This window comes from Falco cherrug, chromosome 6, assembly GCF_023634085.1.
Source record: "Falco cherrug isolate bFalChe1 chromosome 6, bFalChe1.pri, whole genome shotgun sequence".
Classification (NCBI taxonomy): Eukaryota; Metazoa; Chordata; class Aves; order Falconiformes; family Falconidae; genus Falco; species Falco cherrug.
This window is the reverse complement of record NC_073702.1, coordinates 45,652,694-45,672,215: the sequence shown is the minus strand read 5'-3', so window position 1 is coordinate 45,672,215 and position 19,522 is coordinate 45,652,694. Positions and strand designations below refer to the sequence as shown.

Here is a 19,522-nt window from a genome sequence, read left to right as displayed (position 1 = left end):
TATTGATTAAACTAATGTTTTCTGTGACCAGACTTTAGAAACTAAATGCAAATTAGTGGGACATTTTCATCTAGCCACCCAGGTTTTCCTTTGGAAACAGACACACACTTAGCTTTAAAAACAAACTACAGGCTGAACAATAATAAATAATAAGTCAGCCATTAATGTGGCAATGTTGAAATTGCACATTAAAATGAGTAATGTTAATGGTAATGTTAACATGGCAATGCTAAAAAAAATAATGGGTAAGAGCCACACTGCCTCATAAAACAAGCATGAATTTTTATCCTGCTCTGCAAGAAACTTCTATAGTATAGAAGTACTTAGTAATCCCTTTACAGGGCAGGACTGTGCATATCACCAAAGATAAGCAAAATTGTTGAAAGAGCAGCACTGTTACATAGATACGCCTTTACCAAGGCACACAAGACACTGAGAATTTGATTAAATATCAATACCAAAAAAAAAAAAAAAGAATAAAAAACCAGAAGGATTCTATCCACCAAGAAACTTTGCTTTCCAATGCCTAAACACAGGCTGCAGGAGAAAACAAAGCCGTGATGTGTCTCCGGACTTCAGGAACATGCTCTTCATCTCAAGAGCTGAGAACTTACACCAGGAAAACTCAGTCTCTGACTAAAAAAATGCTTAAAAACAGGTACTTACCAAAACTCCAATGACCTCTAGTGTTGCAGCCTGAGGAGCAATATGTAATACTAAATCAAGCAGGACCTAATCTAGGCAGTGCCATAAAATCACTCAGACCCCAGTCTTCTGATACTCCCTAGATCTCTGCTGCTGGTAAGGCAACATTTTCTTCTAGATGCTATGCTATACTCATGGGCATATTTTTGCTCAAGTCCCCTCTACCCAGCACAGATACACATGGCCCAAATCTGGCTCTGCAGAAGAGGAACCACTGAAATGGTTAGCCTTGGCCACCTAAGCAGTACTTCTGCAGCGCTTTGAGGAAAAGGCTGCAAGCCAGAAGGAAAACATGCCACAGACTGGATCCTGTTCGTAGCCTGCTAGCTAGAGCCATACCGACCAAGCTATCTACATACTTGTAACCAAAGAGAAAGCTGGGCAACAGTTGTACAACAGATCAACCACTATAACATGCTCCCCATTGCTTATTCTGCCAATTATATGGGTAATTATAATATGTACCAGTTCCCCTTTTGCCTGTTTTCCCCTATTATTTCCTATTATTATTTATGGTTTCATCTGGCATGTACAGCAACATACTCTGAATGGCTTGTGGGTCAAAAAATAGCACACTATCCACAACAGGTGGCCAAGGATGCTGAATTCTGGTCAGAGCAGCTCACTGCAGCTCTTCTCAATTATTCAAAGTACAGCTGTACCATGCAAAGGAAAGCTGCAGCTGTAAACAAACCATAACTTCACTTTTTTGCTTTGGTTCCTTTGGCTATATGGATTCAAGGACTGACTGAGACCTTAATCGAATCCATTTCCTTCCCATATCAAACCCTTTTATAAGGGTTTTTCCTCAAAACACATAATTATCTTTGTTGTCATCACCTTCTGTGACGGAAGAAGACAAGCCCACTATTTTAGTGCAGGTCTTCTGTAATCTGCACAGTGGTTTGCTTGGAGACACCTGTAGCAAAACATTTCATGCAGCCAAACTTAACACATTCCTGACGGCTTTCCTCCCCTTGTCTTCCATATTCTTCCTCTTCTGTCTCTGTAACCAGGCAGTACATATCTATAGGCAGACTCATTTTGACTGAAACCATCCTCCCCAGTGAAAACTCATGCCCCACCGCTCTTAAAACCATTTCCTACCTCACATCCCACACAAAAGCCCTTGTGATTTTCAGCCCACCAGAGATAGCCTGGCATGTTCCCATGTGGCAGGCAGAAATCCATGCCTGTCAAGATAACGAAACTCCTCTGTAGAAGCAGCAGAAATGGCAGCAGCTCTGCTTCAGTGTCTTACCAGTATTGACTCAACAGAGAGAGCAGGAACTTTACAAACACTCTTTGCTGTGACGGTGAGAATTTGCTACCTAGCAGCAAGTATCCCCAGTTCCCACACAAGCAACAAACCCACCAACCTAGGCTGCAAGTAAGACAATTGCATTGCTATACAATAGGCTAATCAGCCAGATACTTATATTTAACATATTGGCATATTTTTAACAAATTTTTAACTGTAGATGCAGTTGGAGTGCCATAAAAATCAGAACCACATTTTATTTTTGCTACAGATGTTGCACATCAATGATGCCAGTAAATCAAACCTCAAGAAATGCTTGCACTGCCTACCATACAGTTTATCTACATGTAAAAACAGAAACTTCAGGAAATTTTTGCGAGCATGTCTTTCTACTTTTAGTGGAAAACAGCAGGGGAGCGGTATTTGGTGGCATTTCTTTAAAGCCATCTGAAGCTGGAAAACCCTCACATCCGCCAAAGAACAGACAGGCCCAAAGGATCAGCACCTGTTTGGGGCTGTGCATGGCATGACCCTGCCACCAACTGACAGCCAAAGCCAGGGTCTTTGAGGACAACACAGACTTGGAGACGCCACCTACTCCGCGCACTTCAGCAACAGGAGCTGAAAGCTCCCAGGCTCCGTGCGCTTCCCTACCCCGCTTTTCCATTCACTGCACGCCCCTCAGTACCTTGTACGTAAGACTAACATTTGTCAGGGGTAGCAAAGCTCTGCCCTTGTGGGAAACAGCTCCATCGGGGCTCACAGCTGGGCCCCGAAGCACCCACCTACGCACTTGCAGAGCACTGACCCTGCTGTCAGGGGAGAGGGGTGTGGACAATACCTCCCACCACCGACAGCCAGCAAGCCTCCAAACGGGAATGGCTGAGGCATACTTTATACGATCTGGTACTAGACGTGGTTTGCAATTGATTTCTTTCCTCCCCCGATGTCGGCGCAGAAGAGAGTGGTCTCTGAGCTGGCAGGAAGCCACCCGCTGGCACCAGCCCCCTCCCCGGCCCCGGGGGACGAAGCCATGGTGCGCTACCTGCGCTTCACCAGCTTCTCGGAAGCACCCAACTTACACCTGCAGCCGGCTCACGGGCAGCCTGCGGGGAACAGCACTACAGCCTGTGGCGTGGTACAGTAAGACGATACTCTGCTGACTGCGTGCAGAAGGGCAAAGACTGATGGTGAGAGCACTCGTGAGAACATGGTATGAAGGAAGGCTAAAAATAGAGAAGCATATTTAAGTTTTCTTTCCACTGTTTAACATCGCAGAGTAAGGTGATCATGACAGACTTCTCCCTGCACATTCCACAGTTAGAGGCCTGCAAATAAGTTTAGTTAGCAGTGTTAACTTAAATTTTACCTATGGAAGAGAAGAGGAAGGAAAAAAAAAATGCATGTAGTTATTTCTGAGTGACAGATTTTTTTATAATCAACATGACTTCCTCACCTATATTACAGATATTAAAACACTGCCCCATTCACAGATTCTAAGGGCTGGAAGCAGTGACCCCTAGTAAAGTCTTCTTGTCTTCATCCACATGCATGGAAAGCCACAGGGGGAGTACGTGTCAGCCAAAATTAGCAGTGAGGAATTCCTGAGTCCTAACACTATGCCTTACACCTCTAAAGCACATACTTTCTTTGGTTTAGGCTGCCTTTGAACAGTTGTACCTGTGCAGACATGAGCACAGGTGGGGTTGTATACAAACTCAGAAATTTCTAGGGCACGTCAATGTTAATGACATAACATAATGACAAGTCAGGAGATCTTGTCACAGGACTCCAAGTTGTCAGAATACAGCCAGTCCCAGGAACCAAACTGAAGCATTGGCCCACAGCTCCCTCTTAGGACCTGGGTGGAAGGAGGCACATGTCTGACAATGCCAGCTCCACCTGTCCAGGAGTTTACGTCCTTTCTTTTTGCCCAATGCCTGCTTTCTTCTCATGTTTTATTTTGTTCCATGAGCCGTTTTAGCAGGAACGCTGCCTCTATGAAGCTCTCAGGAGGATCAAAACCTGCCACCAGCTGATCCAGCATTGAACTGCCAGCCTGCTTGTATGGACTGCTTTGATGGATTTTTGCCTTCTTTTCCAAAGTGAATTTTTGCTCTAACGAAACACAACCAAAGTTCAATAATATTCCCCTGTTCAACTACTGGAATTTCATGCTAAAATCTCTCATCTTCGAAAGGCACCTTGGAAGGCAGGCTGTCAACTAAATCAAACTGTAATTTGATAGAGATGCACTAAAAGCCCCGAACTGACACTGGGATTCAAGGATTGGACACAAACAAGTCCCCTAAACTATCCACCATCTGTAAAGACGATACAGGGAAACCACTGGGAACAGAAACTCACATGTAACCCCGCTTAGACACTTCAACACACTAACTTATTGAAGTTGTAACCCACTGATTAAAACCACGTCCCACGTTTATCTTCAGGCATCAGCCAGCAGCCACTGCTAAATCACAGCTACAGGAATTTTTCCCAGAAGCTGGTACTCAGAATTGCTGCTCAGAGGCGTAGTAAGAGGCAAGTTCAGAGAGCAGGTGGAGATCAAGGGATTATAAGAAATGCTATCAGTATATTTTACTGACATTTCATTTAAGGGGCTATGCCAGGCCCCCATCTAACAGGCTTCCTAAAGTTAAGAGGAAACACAGAAGAAATAAACTACGGTAATGAAGGCAGCCAAATGAAAACATTGAACAATAACAATGAAGTAAGTGCTGTAAAGATTTCTAAATCTAAGTCTGCAACTGAGGCTTGAGATCATCAGTGTCTATCATCATCATTCAATAACCTAGCGCTTTTTAAAAAAATACCAGCTGAAAATGTTTAATCATTATAAGTTTTTCAAAAAATTAATCTCCAAGTTCATCAGGGCATCTATAAATTAATTCTCACAACACAGCATAGTTGGTCTGATTATAACCTTACTGAACTATAGTCAAAGCACAGAGAATTATTAAGTCATATTTAGCCTTTGAATGTGTGAATCACCCAGGAAACAAACCTGAGTCTTGTGCTGTAGATCCTTGCCCTGTTAAATAAACTTTCCTCAATTTGTAAGGCAAATGAATGTTAACATTTTTTTAAGGAGATCTTGACATACTTACAAATTAAATGAGACATTCCAAAAGAGAAGTGTTTATGTTAAAACACAGGAATGGAAACTGAAGGAGTCTGTTTTCCAAAGAATGAAAATGCAAACCCAACATAATGGAGAAAATCTACACCCATCCTAAACATGCATTTGTCTTAATCTTAGCAACCACATGATTCCCAGAGCCTTATGGATGGATTTTATTATTAATACATGAACAGCAATGAAATGGAGACTTAGAGCAGTGGGTGGTTTGCAAGTAAAAACTTTTTAGAAGTGTCTTATTTGCAAAACATTCTCATGAAACCACAAAAACCAGCAGCTACCTCCACACCTTAATCTGTGGGAGTGATGAAAGCAGAAAAGAGAGAGACTGCTATGTGTTTTATTAAACCGTCAGGTTTACAGGTCATGGATTACTGGAAGAACAATGTTAACTGACAAGTAATATTGAATAAAAATGACGTAACAAATTTAAAAGTGGTCAAATATTTCCACGGACCAAAATGGAAATAGCCATAATAAGCAAATAAAATTCCAGAAACGATGGTCTGGCCAGTAACACAGAAATTTGTTTGGCTTTAACATATCACTACCAAATTTTTATATTTCTTTACAGAAATTCCAATCATTCTGGAAAAATAAAGTATCAACTTATTAAAAAAAATTAAATATTTAGCAAAAAAATTTGCGGTATAAGCTGCACTTCCTCTCTTCTGCCTCTCACCTCTCAGACCTATTCCTCCCAGTTTGTTGTCTACTCTCTGTAAACTTGCTGCTTTCCCAGAGCTGCTGCTCTGCTTCTTCATCAGCTGCCGGTAAGCAACAGCAAGCCGGAGGGCAGAGGTGAACAGATCTCCCTTTTGTTACTTTCTGAATTCCAGAAGGGCTCTATAAATCTCACCAACCAGGGACACAACCTCCCGCTCCCACCTCAGTACAGTCACAGGAGCAAAGTTTCACTCCCAGGGCCCCCTGCCCAGTACCAGCACTCTTAAATGGCATGCTCTGTATTTAACTGCATCTTCCCTTTGTCTCCCCTCTCCCAAAAGAATAAAGCTTTCCTTTTTCAGAATTCAGAAAAATAACTTTCACCCTTTTATCCACATTCATTTGCATTTAGAAAACAGGTAGGAAGCTGCAGACAGCACTGCTGAATGATTTACATCTTGCTGCAAGAAAAAAAGAGGACAAGAGCCGTGGCAGCCTGTCTTTTCGGCAATTCTGCAGTTCTCTGGCAGATCAGCAGCCCTCCCTGCCATTTCTCTCCCACCCAGAGCTTCAGAAAAGCTCACTGTGCATTTATAGACAACTTATTATATACCGCAGTACAAGTCATCCTTTTGTGCTGCCCAAACACAGAGATAAACAAAGTTATGGTGATATATTTGTGCTGCCAACATATGCAGTCCCAGCCATACAGGGAAGCTCTACAATCACCTGACAGACAGTCCTTGTCCCAACACGTTTCCACAACCTAGCTGTAAGATAAGAACTGGATGCAAAGTACAGGTGGAGAAAACACAAGGCAGCAATGACATTTTATTCAGTGTCTTTCAAATGCTAGGGTACATGCTGAATGAAAGAAATTTATGAATGTTACCAGCAGAAATAAGACTCAAGTAGTGATGATGCAGATAAGAAAAAACATGCATCAGTATATTTAACCCTGGCTTTGCATATTTCCTCTGAGGTTAGTTTACAAACAGCTCCCTGTTCATGACAAAACATAAGCAGTCACCTTTCACCACATAACATAGCTTGTCAGGTTACTTCTGGTTGTTCACAACAACATATTCCTGCTGCACAGCTATAAAACATCTTTCTCCAAAGCCCAGAATCCTGCTCACATGCCCAGAAAAACAAGGTTTGGGTTTTGTTTCTGCTTTTGTTTTGGTTTCATTAAAGGGTATATATGATGAGAAGCTTAAAGCATACATAACTGGCAGAGTATTTTTGTTCAAGATCTTGGAGTCTCAGAAACAACATAATCTAAAACTTTTTAAGACACAAACAACAGTTTGTGTATACTTCCATCACTTTAGGTTGTTTTGGGATGTTTAATATGGCTTACATCCAGGAAGCAAGAGGTCTGCAGGGAAAACTGAACAGTTGTACTGCATCAGAAGTAAGAAGCCTGATTTATTTTGTGTATCTTTCAGGGTAGCGGGAACAGCTACATGCACCTGTTGGGTAACATACCTAGTGGTGTGCCTAGATAACTCCCATTTCAACAGCCTCCACGTGGATTATGGTCCTGATTTTTAAACAGCAACTCCAGAAGCAAAACAAAACACCAATGTTCTCCAATACAGCTGCTTCCAAAATTATTACAGACTTTTAAAGTGAAATATTTTTCTGCTCTAATTTATACTACTGTAACTCTGTCTAAATTCACAGGCTTTGAGAAGGCCTCTTAGATAAGTACTGAGATCTTCAAGCACAATTTTGTTTCAGCTATCATATCTCAATACTACAGGAGAAAACTTCCCATGCTTTTAAGCCAAGTTTTCCCTAAGGAGGTCAGTTGGAATTTGACACAGCTCTTCCTTCATGGATGAAAAAACAAGCAGTGAGAAAGTTCATCAGCTCAAAAGCATAACAAATACTAATTGCAGTTAAACTTAATCACTGTCATGACCATTAGCACACATGCTGTTCTTTTTGACTAGAGACTGATCTTTTCTGAAAGCATAAGGATCAATCCCTAGCCAGAGAGGACAGCATGTGTGCTAATCTGCTTTTAACTGCTTCTTAAAGTCATAGCAAGATAAATTTTGAAGGAAGAATCTCACTCTGAATATCATTGTTTTTCTTTAAATCTAAATGGAATGTCTTTTCACTCCATACGGGACAGGTTCTGTAGCTGGCCCGAGAGGAGAGCCTGTTTCTAAATCATTGATCTGTTCATAAGGAAATTAAAAGTAAACTGCCTAAAAATCATGCTTCCATCACCTGCATTCTCTCTTTTGTGCTTAAGATTTAAGACAAATAAATTGTGTATGTCAGCAGTCTTTGTCAAACAGACTAGATTTGCAAAACTGCAGTGCCTATACATGAAGCTGAGGTATTGCTCCATAGCTTTAAAGCCACTGATACAGTACGCTAACTTCTGGTCTTTAATGCAGTGAAGAAAAATACTAATTGTGAAACCGCACATTACTGCTCCCTACACTGAGTGAAATCAAAGTGATGAAAAACCTCAGAAGAATGCCGTCATTACAATCTCATGATTACAGCAGCACCATAAATTTCAGGATGCTTATACGGGAGAGATCAGCACATCCTCATACCTGATAGTCATCTCAGTGACACTGAATAAACTTTCCATTGAAACACCCTGTGACATTTCTAATCTACAAAATATTCAAAAAGAGCAGCTCTGGTAATTAAACCATTTATTTTTGGTGGGTGCTGGAATTCTGTACTGTGAAACAGAAGTACTCTTCTGGATTAACATCTGCATATGCAGCTTATGTCATCAATCTAAAGGTACTTTCCTCAGGCACATAGGTTAGCAGCCATAGAGAAAAAGGTTAAATAAGTTAATTATGCATAACTTGGGAACAAACATTATGGGATGCCTTAACTGTACTGGGATTCCAAGCTTTTGAACATAGAATGAATTAACTTTCTCTTAGGAGTTACACTATCCAGCAACCCCGTGCACAAGCAGCTATGCTTTTACTACTACATTGCAAGAAGGGACAGTGCACACACTGCAGTCTTCACAGTTGTCTTTTTAACTAATTGCCCAAGACGCAGAAAGAGACATCCTCTAACTGCAGGATTGGGAAGCAGGAAACTGGGAACAATAAAACTCTGATACTGACTTCCTCTCAGAAGGGCTTCCCTTAATCATTGGTGCCACAACAAGTATCTCCTGCAAACATCCCATGTTCCCCCTTACAAAGCTTCCCTTCACCCCCTACAAAGGGGTATATAACTTTGACAGACATGCTCACCTTGGGTGAAGTTTTCTATGCCAGAAACCTACCTCCCTGCTGAATTGTTTTAGATTTCAGGAGCAGCAGCCCCCCAGGCCTTTTTGAGAAAGAATGTCCTTTTTTGCTCATGTTGAAAAATTTTGGTGACCTTTCCCCCTGAGAGGACAAGCACCCCCAGGCTGATTAGCAGGGACATGAACCATGCCCTCATCTCTCAAGGAGGGGCAGTAGCAGATTGGAGCATAATGGAGACTTTGTTTCCAAGAGCATGCCTTTTGCTGTCTTTGTGCAAGTCCCCCCATATTTGACCATGCTGGGGGGAGAAACCCCTCAAATATCCTCAACAGGAACTTTTAGCAATGGTCTTTTGCATGCTTCAGCTCAGACTTCATAAGGTCTTAACACACTTTCTCAGATGCTGCCAGTTACATCTGGTTCAGATCTGCTCCTATGAAGCAAGAGCAGGGAAAAGATTGTTCCTGTGTCTCAGTGACCCTCTGCAAACCTTATGCAGTGTGAAGAAGCATTCTGTGCAGTTCCAGGGCAAAGGAGACACAAAGGAGTCCTACAGAAAGATGGGAAGGAAAGAACAGGAACAAAGCTCAATGGACACCAGCTGAATGTTAGCAGAACTTAAGAGGGCAGAAAAATTAGGAATGGTGATGAAAAAGTTGCCAGGCCTGCCACGAAAATAGAGAAAGTTCTGGAGTCAGCAGAAAATAAGAACATAAGAAAGAAAACGACTAAAAAAAGGATAAATTACATGAGGAAACGAGACAATATGGACTGACAGGGGATGAGGATGGGATTTACTGAGAGAAGACTGGACAGATGGGTGGGAAGACCATAGGCTGAGGACTGCAGAGGAGAATGGGACTTTCTGGGTAAAAAGCCTTGAAAGAGGAGTCTTAAGTATAAAAAGAGGGGCCGGGAACAAAAGATCTGGAGAGGAGATAAGATAGAACTAGTCCAGTAGGGATGGTTTAAAAAAATGTCACGTTTGGAATGAAAGGGTAGAGGAACTCATTCACATAACAGAAGTCTCCAGATTTCAGATGGGGTTCAAGATTCATGAAGCTCAACCCCTGTCTGCATCAAACATTTGTGAAATGTACTGACAACACATGGTTCACTCCTCTTTAGTTACTGTATAGATGCCAACAACTTTTTACTGATAGGGGTTCTTAGATGGCTGAGGTTCATGCAATGGATCTAGACGTCCTCAATGGGCTGGTATCACTGTGAGAGCATATTTAATGTAACATGACAGATGCATGCACTATAACAGTGCGTTTGCATTATTCCTTCATTTTGCAAAGGTTAAACACTGGATGTCTTTTTCTGTAGTTACAACCACTTGGACAGATTATTAATATGGGCTTCTGACTCCTATGAGCAAAACATTTTTATTATAAACTCAGGGACAGCATTTTACTCAGAAAAAAAAAAGTTACTTCAGTAAGTGACTCTAATGGAAGTTTATGCCTATTCTAAAGAAATTACTACTTTAAAAAGTCAGGCTCGGTCTGAAGAGGAGCAGAACCCACAGAAGGTCTGCAAGTTCTGCCCTGGCCAGTACACCTGTCAGCATGACACAAGCAGGAAGCAGAAGTATCCGATTCCTCATCACAAACATGCCCAAAACACGTTTCAAGCTGTACTAATTCAAAATTTTAATTATGCTTAACAGATCATCTGATAAAACGTACCAAACAATGGAAAAGTTCACTCTATCTTTGTTACAAAGCTTGCCTGTGCAAGTATCACAGCAGCATGCCTCATAACAGTCATAACTCAACTGTTCTTCCAGGCCACAGACAAAATGGCTGTACTGGCTAGAAAAGCAGTTGTTTTTAAAGTATATCCTAGGGCAAAGGGAGCCAAATAGTGCCTGTATGGCTTCCTCTCACTCATCTTAAGCCCATGAAATACTTCTTATCAGCAGTTTAAAAGAAGGCTGGAGAACCTCAGTGGGTGTCCAGTATCAGCTAAAGATCACACTAACTGTGTCCCATGAAGTCAGTTTCTAACTTTGTCTACCAACTCGGTGCTGTTAAGAACAAAGACCACCCGGATACTCAAAATGCGATAGAAGTTATGCCTTTCTAGTTCATTTTTATTTATTTACTTACTAATGACCTAACAACATTAGGTCAATAAAGGCATGAAAAAGGGTGAAATTGTTTTCCCTCATTCACTCTGTAGTCTTTTATGTCAAGCATAACTCGGCATGCTCCAAGAATAATATAGGCTGAAAGGGCACTGCCAAAATCCTATGCTTGGCTAACTCTTAATGAGCTGACTTTGGATAAGATGAATAGTACCAGGATCCTACATGCAATTTCATACCATTCATGTTAATAGGTCATCTTTGTACAGCTGTGCATGTTCTTCACATTTGTGTACAGCTAATCCTGGAAACCAATTCCAGGCACACAAAGGACAAGAAGGTAATCAAGGATAGTCAGCATGGATTCACCAAGGGGAAGTTGAGCAGCCTGATAACCTTCTACGGTGAAATGACTGGCTTGGTAGATGAGTGGCGAGCAGTGGATATTGTCTACCTTGACTTCAGAAAGGCTTTTGACTCCTGTGAGTTCCTCATAGTCAAGCTGATGAAGTATGGGTTGGATAAGTAGTAGACTGAAAACTGGCTGAATGGATGGGCTCTGAGGGTGGTCAAAGGCGTAAAATCTTGTTGAAGGCTGGTAACTAGAGGCATACCCCAGGGTTTAATACTGTGTCCAGCCCTGTTTAACATATTCATTAATGATCTGGATGACAGAAAAGAGCGTGGATATATTAAAACCCAAAACCAATACAAACCAACAAAAAAATCCACCAACCAAAACAAAAAAAAACACAAACCAAAAAAATAAACAATCCCCCCAACCCCCAAAAAAACTAAACCCAAGCAAACACAAAATCTACCAAACCCCAGCAAAAAAAGCTTGACTGTGCATCACAGTCAAACGTACTTTGCTTTACACCAGAAGAGTTTTGACACATTCTCAGTTGTAGCTCTAGAACCTGTTTCAAAGTGCTGGAAACAATGAGAACATGTTTGTTTCCATTGTCTACAGAGAAGGTAGCATCAGCTAATCCCCACTAGCAGGGGACAAAAAGCAAGAGCATATCTGTACCGACCCAGCTGGGGGTAGAGGGTGATTAAAACAGTACCTATTCATTTCTCCCTTTTTGTTCTTATGTCATCCTCCGTCTGACATCTCTTCAGCTTTTAGCTCTTTGCACCTCAGTTGCCCTGCTTCTCTTCCTCCCTTCCTCCCCCTGCCAAAAAAAACTCAACCCCAAAACAAACAAAAAAACCCTCCTTACTATTTTTAGTCTGTGTACATAAACTGCTGTATTGCAGGTCAGCTGCAAAACTCACTAGACAGCTCCAGTTCCAACCAGTTTCATACTCCCTTCAACCTTCCACTTCCTGGGTTTTCTCTCATTTCCTCATATTGTTTTCCCTCTAATGATTTTCTCTCTCCACATAGCACTGGTTCATTTGCCTATGCTTTCCTTCACCAGCTCCCACCTTCATGTATCTCTTCAGTTCCTGCACACTTCTTGGGCAGCAGTTGTCCTTTGACCTTTCCCCAGCTCCCCTTTTCCATTCTCATCCCATTTCCTACCCAGCTGCCAAAATCTGACCCATGTTTATCTGGAAAATAAGGCAGATCAAGCTGCTTCCCTTCATCTTAGTCTGGCTCAGCACCAATCTTCTGGCTGCCAAACTGAATGGCCTCAAGTCACAGAGGCCCAGATAATCAAATCCTATAAGGCTACAGCACTCCTGCAGATGTCTGTGGAGCCTCCCCATCCTTCTCACAATCCCGTACCTTTCATTAGGTAAATCCCTGCAGCATTGCTCAGGTAACTTGCGGAGAAAGGAATCCTGACAGACATATAAATGGGCTCCTCTGTAACGTGCTTCCAGTCACACGTCTTTCTCCTGAAACCCAGCGAAGAACTTGCTGCACAGGCAGAGGTAGCTGGTTCCCTACTGTCCTCACCATCTGGGAAGGAATTCCTTTGAAGCCCTTGGATCCTCACCTACACAAGAAAAAGCTCCACTGCCAACTACTCCATCTCTCAAATAGGCTGTCTAATGCCACGCAAAACTTTCAAGATTCATTGTTTATTAGGTGCTGCAGGAAATACGCTTGGGTATTTCACAGGTAAATTCCCCCAGTTCTTTTATAACTTCAAGTGCATTTGCCTCATTTACTTTACATCTACTGTAGTGATGCTTAATGTATTTCTAGCAGGCATTTATTGACTTTCCTACTTGTAAGTGGAAAATCAGTTTCAAGATTTCAATGATGGTTTCCAGTTTCTCAAGTTGTACAGTTTACTGCATCGCAGGATGAGCGAGGGCTAAAGTTTCCAAAATCACAGAGGTCATGCCTAGTGAGAGGTGACTACACACAGAAGCTGGCTTGCTTCTGTAGCATATGACAACCTCAAACACTCCAAACAAACTTAGCCAACAGTTGAATGTAGTGAAACAGCACCAGCTACAGAAACCTAAGAAGTCTTGCAGAAAAAGCGTTCTCTGTGAGAACTTTGGGAGCTGGGGTGAGGTGCTGGTGTTTAATCATGATGTGCCTTTGTGTTATCAAAGCCTTAGCGTTTTTTCCCCACTCATTGTTTCAGAGACCAGGCAGGTTGGAACTGCAGGTGGGAGGAGTGTCTCCAGCTGACTGATATTTCCTTTTGCAGATGACCTCATACAGCTACCTAAAGCTATGTATTCTATAAACAGCACATTATACATAAGCTTCCCAAGAAATCTTTCTTTGTGGGTTAGGTATGTAGGCTACAAACAATAGCCAAGGCACTTGACTGTCATCTTCAAAACGAAAAAAGAATATCACACTGATGACACAGTAACAAGCACATGGAGTGAGCAGAGCAATCCACGGAAGGACCCATCCGTATTTTATCCTGTACCAGAAAGGGGAAATGAAAGATGCTGTTATGCTATGGACTGGACAAAAACTTCACTGCTGCTAATAAATGCTACATCCATTTATTAGCACCACCAATTCTGAATTAGTATTAAAGAAAACATAATTCCTTCATATAACAATAGCATTTTTCAGCAAATATACATGTCATATTCAATGCTACAGGCCAAGGACATTGAGCGAACAGACTGCAGCTGTGAGCCGCATGAAAGGGAAGAAGAAAAAGACAGGAAAGAACTCACAGGACTAGGATTTGAGGCAGGGGGAGGAATCAATAAGTAAAACCCTTCAGATACAGCATTTAAAGGGCAAATAAGCTGTCTGCCGTTTGCTTCTTGCTACATGTTGTAGGAAACAGAGCACTGTATTATTTTCTTAAATAAACATTACTGCAAAGACTTTACCACTGATCACTACTGTTGTCGTCTGTAGGATTTTTTTTCTGTTATTTCTTCATGAACACATAGTAACAGCTTAGCTTTATCTAATCAAATAAAAACTAGAAACACACAAGAACAATGATGTTACACTAATTTGTAAAGACTAGCAAATGCCAAATCCATTGTCAAGTCCATCTGTCCTGCTGTGAAATCAAACAATGGAAAAAATAGCATTAAGGAACAATTAACACCATCCTAACCAAGAATCCTACCTTGACAATGCTTTTTAGATCCTGCACATACATCCTCTCTGTCTCCAGAATCTCTTGGACAACTCTGTCCACGTAGAGGAGCTTGGGACTGGTGGGCTCTGTGACCAGGGACATGGCACAGTTTTTGCTCACTCCTTTTGGTTCTGCTTTTCTTGGCACGTTTAGCCTTTTTTCAAAGCTTTCCTCAGGATCCTCTTGCTCCGCAGGGGAGTTTTTGCGTGGCTTGTTGCTGGAAAATCGCCTGGCTGGGACCAGTTCTAGCTTGATGGCACCTGTTTCTTTATCCTGGTTGAACAAGCCCAAGTGGCTGTTTGAAACCAAAGTCATTCTGCTTCCAAAGGAGCAGTGGCTGTCCCTGGAGGAAGCAGAGGAGGAAGTGGAACTAAAGCTGACGGGACGGTCACTGTCTGACAGGTCCATGGTTTGTTTTTCACAGTAGCGAAAAGGTCTGTTCTCCTTGTGCAAATCTTCCCCTTTTGTCTTGGAGTCGAAGGCCTCCGTCACAGTTGGTAAAACATCGAGAGGTAAGTGGAAGTCATCTAAAAAAATAGACAGAAGAAGTGGGTTTACACTTGCTGCTCCATATAACACAAAACTTCATAATAGATACTTTTGCATACAAAACTGCCACAACTGTAACTAAAAGACAATCAAAACAAAGCAATTTGGGGGTCACTGTGGCTCTAATGCTTTTTAGGTGGTGGGGAGCCCCCACTGGGGGCTACAACATAGGCACCACATATCTCCTGCTTGCATATATGTCTCTGGCATGTCCTTGTGCCAGAGTGCTGGGCTTGGTGCTAGTGCATACACTGCCCAGGCTCAGCACAGGACAGAAATAAGACTCAAGGAATTTCCCTAAGGTTAAAAAACTCTGTTGGGAGCAGTATCTACTGTCTCCAAGCTGAGCACTGACCCTGGTTTGGAGGCTTTGAAAAACTTAAGAAGATACCAGACAGTGTCTTTTGTTTTGAACACTGCAAGACCAACAGTCAAACAAAAAATAAAAGCAGTTATCAATTACCAGCTCTGTGGTTTGCACAAAAAGACTAAAACTGGAATGATTTCCCAGTGAAAATACTGCAGCTTCTGAAAAGAAGAGTTCTCGCAGAAAAGAGTAATGCCAAATAATTCAGTTTTCTACTGGGAAAATAAGTTATTCTAAAACTGTTCAGTCTAAGCCAGAATATTACCTCCTGCTGAACTGACCCAAAGCTGTTTTTCAAAGCAGTGCAACAACAAAATAAGATGTCTGTCTTCCTGTCGGCATTTCAATTCTCCTTTTTATCGCTGAAATGCCCTGCAGGACACTGTCCACGATGCAATGCAGACTCCTCGCTGGCAAAGTTCTGTGTGAGATACACCACAAGACTCTGCAAAAGCAGCTGCAGGTAAATTCAATACTTCAAGGTTTCATTTCAGTAAGAAGTGTCCACCCAAAAAAATCTTGCCTCAATTTTCAGACTTTCAAAATGTCTGTCCTATGAAAAAGGGAAACTTGTGACAACTAAGGAAGAAAAGCAATCCTGAAGCTACCCACACAGTGGAAACTTAGTCCTTATTTTATTCTAGCAACAACCTCATTTTTCAAAAGTCATACCAGCAATTACAGCTCTAGACAGCAGTTTCAGTAAAGAAACCATAAAGCCAATAAACTGCAAATCAAACCCGCCCAACCTTTAAGGTGGCCTTTCTTAAACAGAGGCAGACTTGCTAGGCTATGACAAGCAGAAACCTCCTGGACACCACTCTGGCTGCAGTTGGTCGTTGGGGCCGAGCGGGAGGTGGGGAATTTCATTCAAAGCAGAAAGCCACTATCTCATGTTTCAAAATCAAACATTATGATTTATTTACAAATAAAAAATCCCAATCCAAAGCAAACAAACAAAAAAGAAAGTGCAGAGAAGAATGGAACATTTGATTTACTTGGCCTATCTTGAATGCATGTTTTTATTTGTACATGAGTGATTAATACTTCCATTTCAGTGATGATAGTACTTGCTTTCTGTTAAGGAGAAGTATTGCCCTCAAGGTAATGCATGGAATTAACACCGAGTAATTTGCTCATTACATGGGTCAGAAATTGGCCATTAGATTAAAATCCTCATTTGGCACCTCTGTATCCCTGGTTTTACCTTGAAGTCTGAAAATCTATAGCCCTTCTTTGTGCCAGGTTCTTCTGGTTTTGTAGCACAGAAGTGTATTTTCTTACCCTTCTTGAATAAACCACATCAAGTACAGACTCCAAAATAAAATATAAAGCGATAAACCAGGAAAATATTTAGAAATTAAGTATGCAGTGAAGTTCTCTTGTTTCTAAATGTGTATGGACAAAGATGTTTGCCTTCCTATTGCTTCTGATAAGAAAGTAAGCATTTTTGATAAGGAAGAATGTATTTTTGTTATCAGCTTTGGATCATTTTTCATGTTCAATTAGAAAGCACAATGTCATTATGCAGATGTAAACCCCCTCGAAAAATGGACAGGATAAACAGGATAACAGGGATACCCTTCCTCTAACTTACTCCAAGATATTTTACTAAAATTACATGACAAAGAAACACCTGATTAGCTGCATTGGGGGTGGGGTGGGGTGGGGTGGGGTGGGGTGGGGGGGGAAATAAAGGGTTCCTGTGGCATTCAATACTCCATGCTCTTTTCTTCCTGTTTCACTGAGATACAGTCTGCCTCTCAGATAAGCTGAAGGCATTAGTATGTAATATTTGCTTCACAAACATTGTCAGGCTCATTAGTATAAAAAACAAAGAAAACACAGTTCAGGTCAATGAGATTGGAGTCAGAACAAATGTTAAAAGTAGTTTTTCTCAAGACATACTTGTAGCCAGGAACACTGAGAGATTTTAACATGTCTTACAAAACCAAACCCCCTTATTATCTTGTTTAATGGGCAATGTCATTTCTTATAAAAAAACCCCCAAGTATTAGTTGTAGTAGTTAAAATGGGCTTGCTCTTTAACACCTGTATTCCAACTGACTTTGGCAAACCCCAGGCACCTACTAGGCACAGCTAATTAATTGCATGTTATGGCTCAAGTTCCTCAATTTTTTTATGCAAGTGACTATTCCTGTATGTTTCTACATAAGTTACGCCAAGAAAACTATTTGCTACCTGAAAATCTTGGTCTGTTTTGTCCCCAAAGCCCCATCCTGATTGCTAGCCTGAAAAGTTAGGTTTTACTTCATTCTTACTCCTTTCCCAGCCAGATATAAATTGGTCTTTTGGCTTCTCTGTGGAGAGTTTTTGCTAAAATTTTGCCCATTGCGTCTCCAACCAGTACAACACATTTCTCAGGGTCCAAGCAGATGGCACCAAAGCCCTGTGCTCCTGCAGAGCAGCACCTACAGAGCTGGTGAACCCTCCAGAAAGGCAGGAGACGTGGGACCAAGGATTTCAGCATGGCACAAAACCAGGAAGCAGTTTCCTTTCCTCAGCTGACAAGTCCTGTACCAAACACTTGGCACTCTACCTCTGGAAGTCAGGGCTTGGGGACAAGCCCTGGGCTTTGCCCAACCCTCCATTTCTGCCTCAGCTACAGGCTGTTACAAACCCATAGCCCTTCTCAATAACACAGGATCTGTAAATCTTCCAAGGCTTCACAGGTTTATCTTCAGAAACCCCTCTGAGAGTAAGCAGCATCACCCTTACTGTTGAAATCAGGAACAGGTATTATAGATTATTTCTGCAGTCACAAGCCCTTTGGAAAAGGCACCAGCTGAATCCAATTCATTGCCACAACCACATGCCCATCCCCTTTTGTCTTGTCAGGGTCTGCATTTGGCTTTTCAGAGGTACGGTTTTACTGCCTAAGGTCTACACCAACTGCCCACCAAAAAATTCACAGGTGAATTAATGAGAGTGAGGGTAGAGGGGAACCAGCCTCCTCCAAGATTGCTCTCTGTGCGTTATAACTGACTACTCAGTGCCTTCACAAACCCTGTAACCTCTTACAAATTTCTATCTTTGACACAAACTTACTATAAAAAGCATGTTTATTTCTCCCGTACCCTGTGGGACTGATTTACAAGCCCCCTCCCCACCAGCCACCAATTTCAGCAGCAGCACCAGCAGGTAGGTGCATTCACCAGCACTCGGGCTGCAAACAGCTGGTGTAATGGAAGGTACCCCCAGACCCCCCCAGCACCACACGCTCTGAGCAGGTCTTGCACACCCTGACCTACGCCTGGCCCGGTTCACTGCTTTTTTTGTTAGGCTTTCTTTTGTTTACTGAATCTTTTCAATGAATCACCAAAATAATATTAAGAACTTTTGTGAGTTGTGAATAACGGTATTTAACTCAGTCTGGGGAGGAAAAAAAATAATCTTCAATTTGCATACTTTAATTAAGGAATAATAGTAATTACTTGTTAGTTCAGCACTGAAAGGAGGATAATTACTACTTGTCCCTACTCACAAGGAAACACACTCCCCAAACAAGGTCATTTTTTGTTTGTGCCTTTGCATGAATGCGGTGAGCCTCTCCCCTCCGCAGGCCCTGCAAACCTCCCCGCTCCCTCCCGCCCCCCCCGGGATACACACACACTGGCAGGGCACAACCCCATAGCACTCCCCAGCAGGAACAACACCATGTCCCTACTCTACAGCTGTGCAAGGGCAAGAAACATCCACATTTCACCCCAACAGGCAACTCCAGCATTGGTTACAACTCTGAAGGCACATGCAAAGCAACTACTTTGGCATATCTCCTGTTTTCAGCGTGCAGTCACAAGTTCTCACCAAAAATGCATACACTTTTTCTATCACTTGCTTTTCTTTAACAAATACCTCCTTCCTGTAGCTATATTCATGGTAATGATAAAAATTCTTTTCCATTGTCTCTG

At 41.9% G+C, this 19,522-nt stretch overlaps 1 protein-coding gene across 3 annotated transcripts in view; it reads right to left on the bottom strand.

The window, feature by feature from the left end:
* The window catches only part of PLEKHG1 (pleckstrin homology and RhoGEF domain containing G1), a 136,142-nt gene that overhangs the window by 35,545 nt on the left and 81,075 nt on the right, over window positions 1-19,522 (bottom strand). For all 3 annotated transcript variants that reach the window (XM_055714211.1, XM_027815782.2, XM_005446568.3), the window contains one exon: window positions 14,663-15,201. In XM_055714211.1, the coding sequence (XP_055570186.1) occupies window positions 14,663-15,201 (539 nt within the window). The remainder of the gene's footprint in view (window positions 1-14,662; window positions 15,202-19,522) is intronic.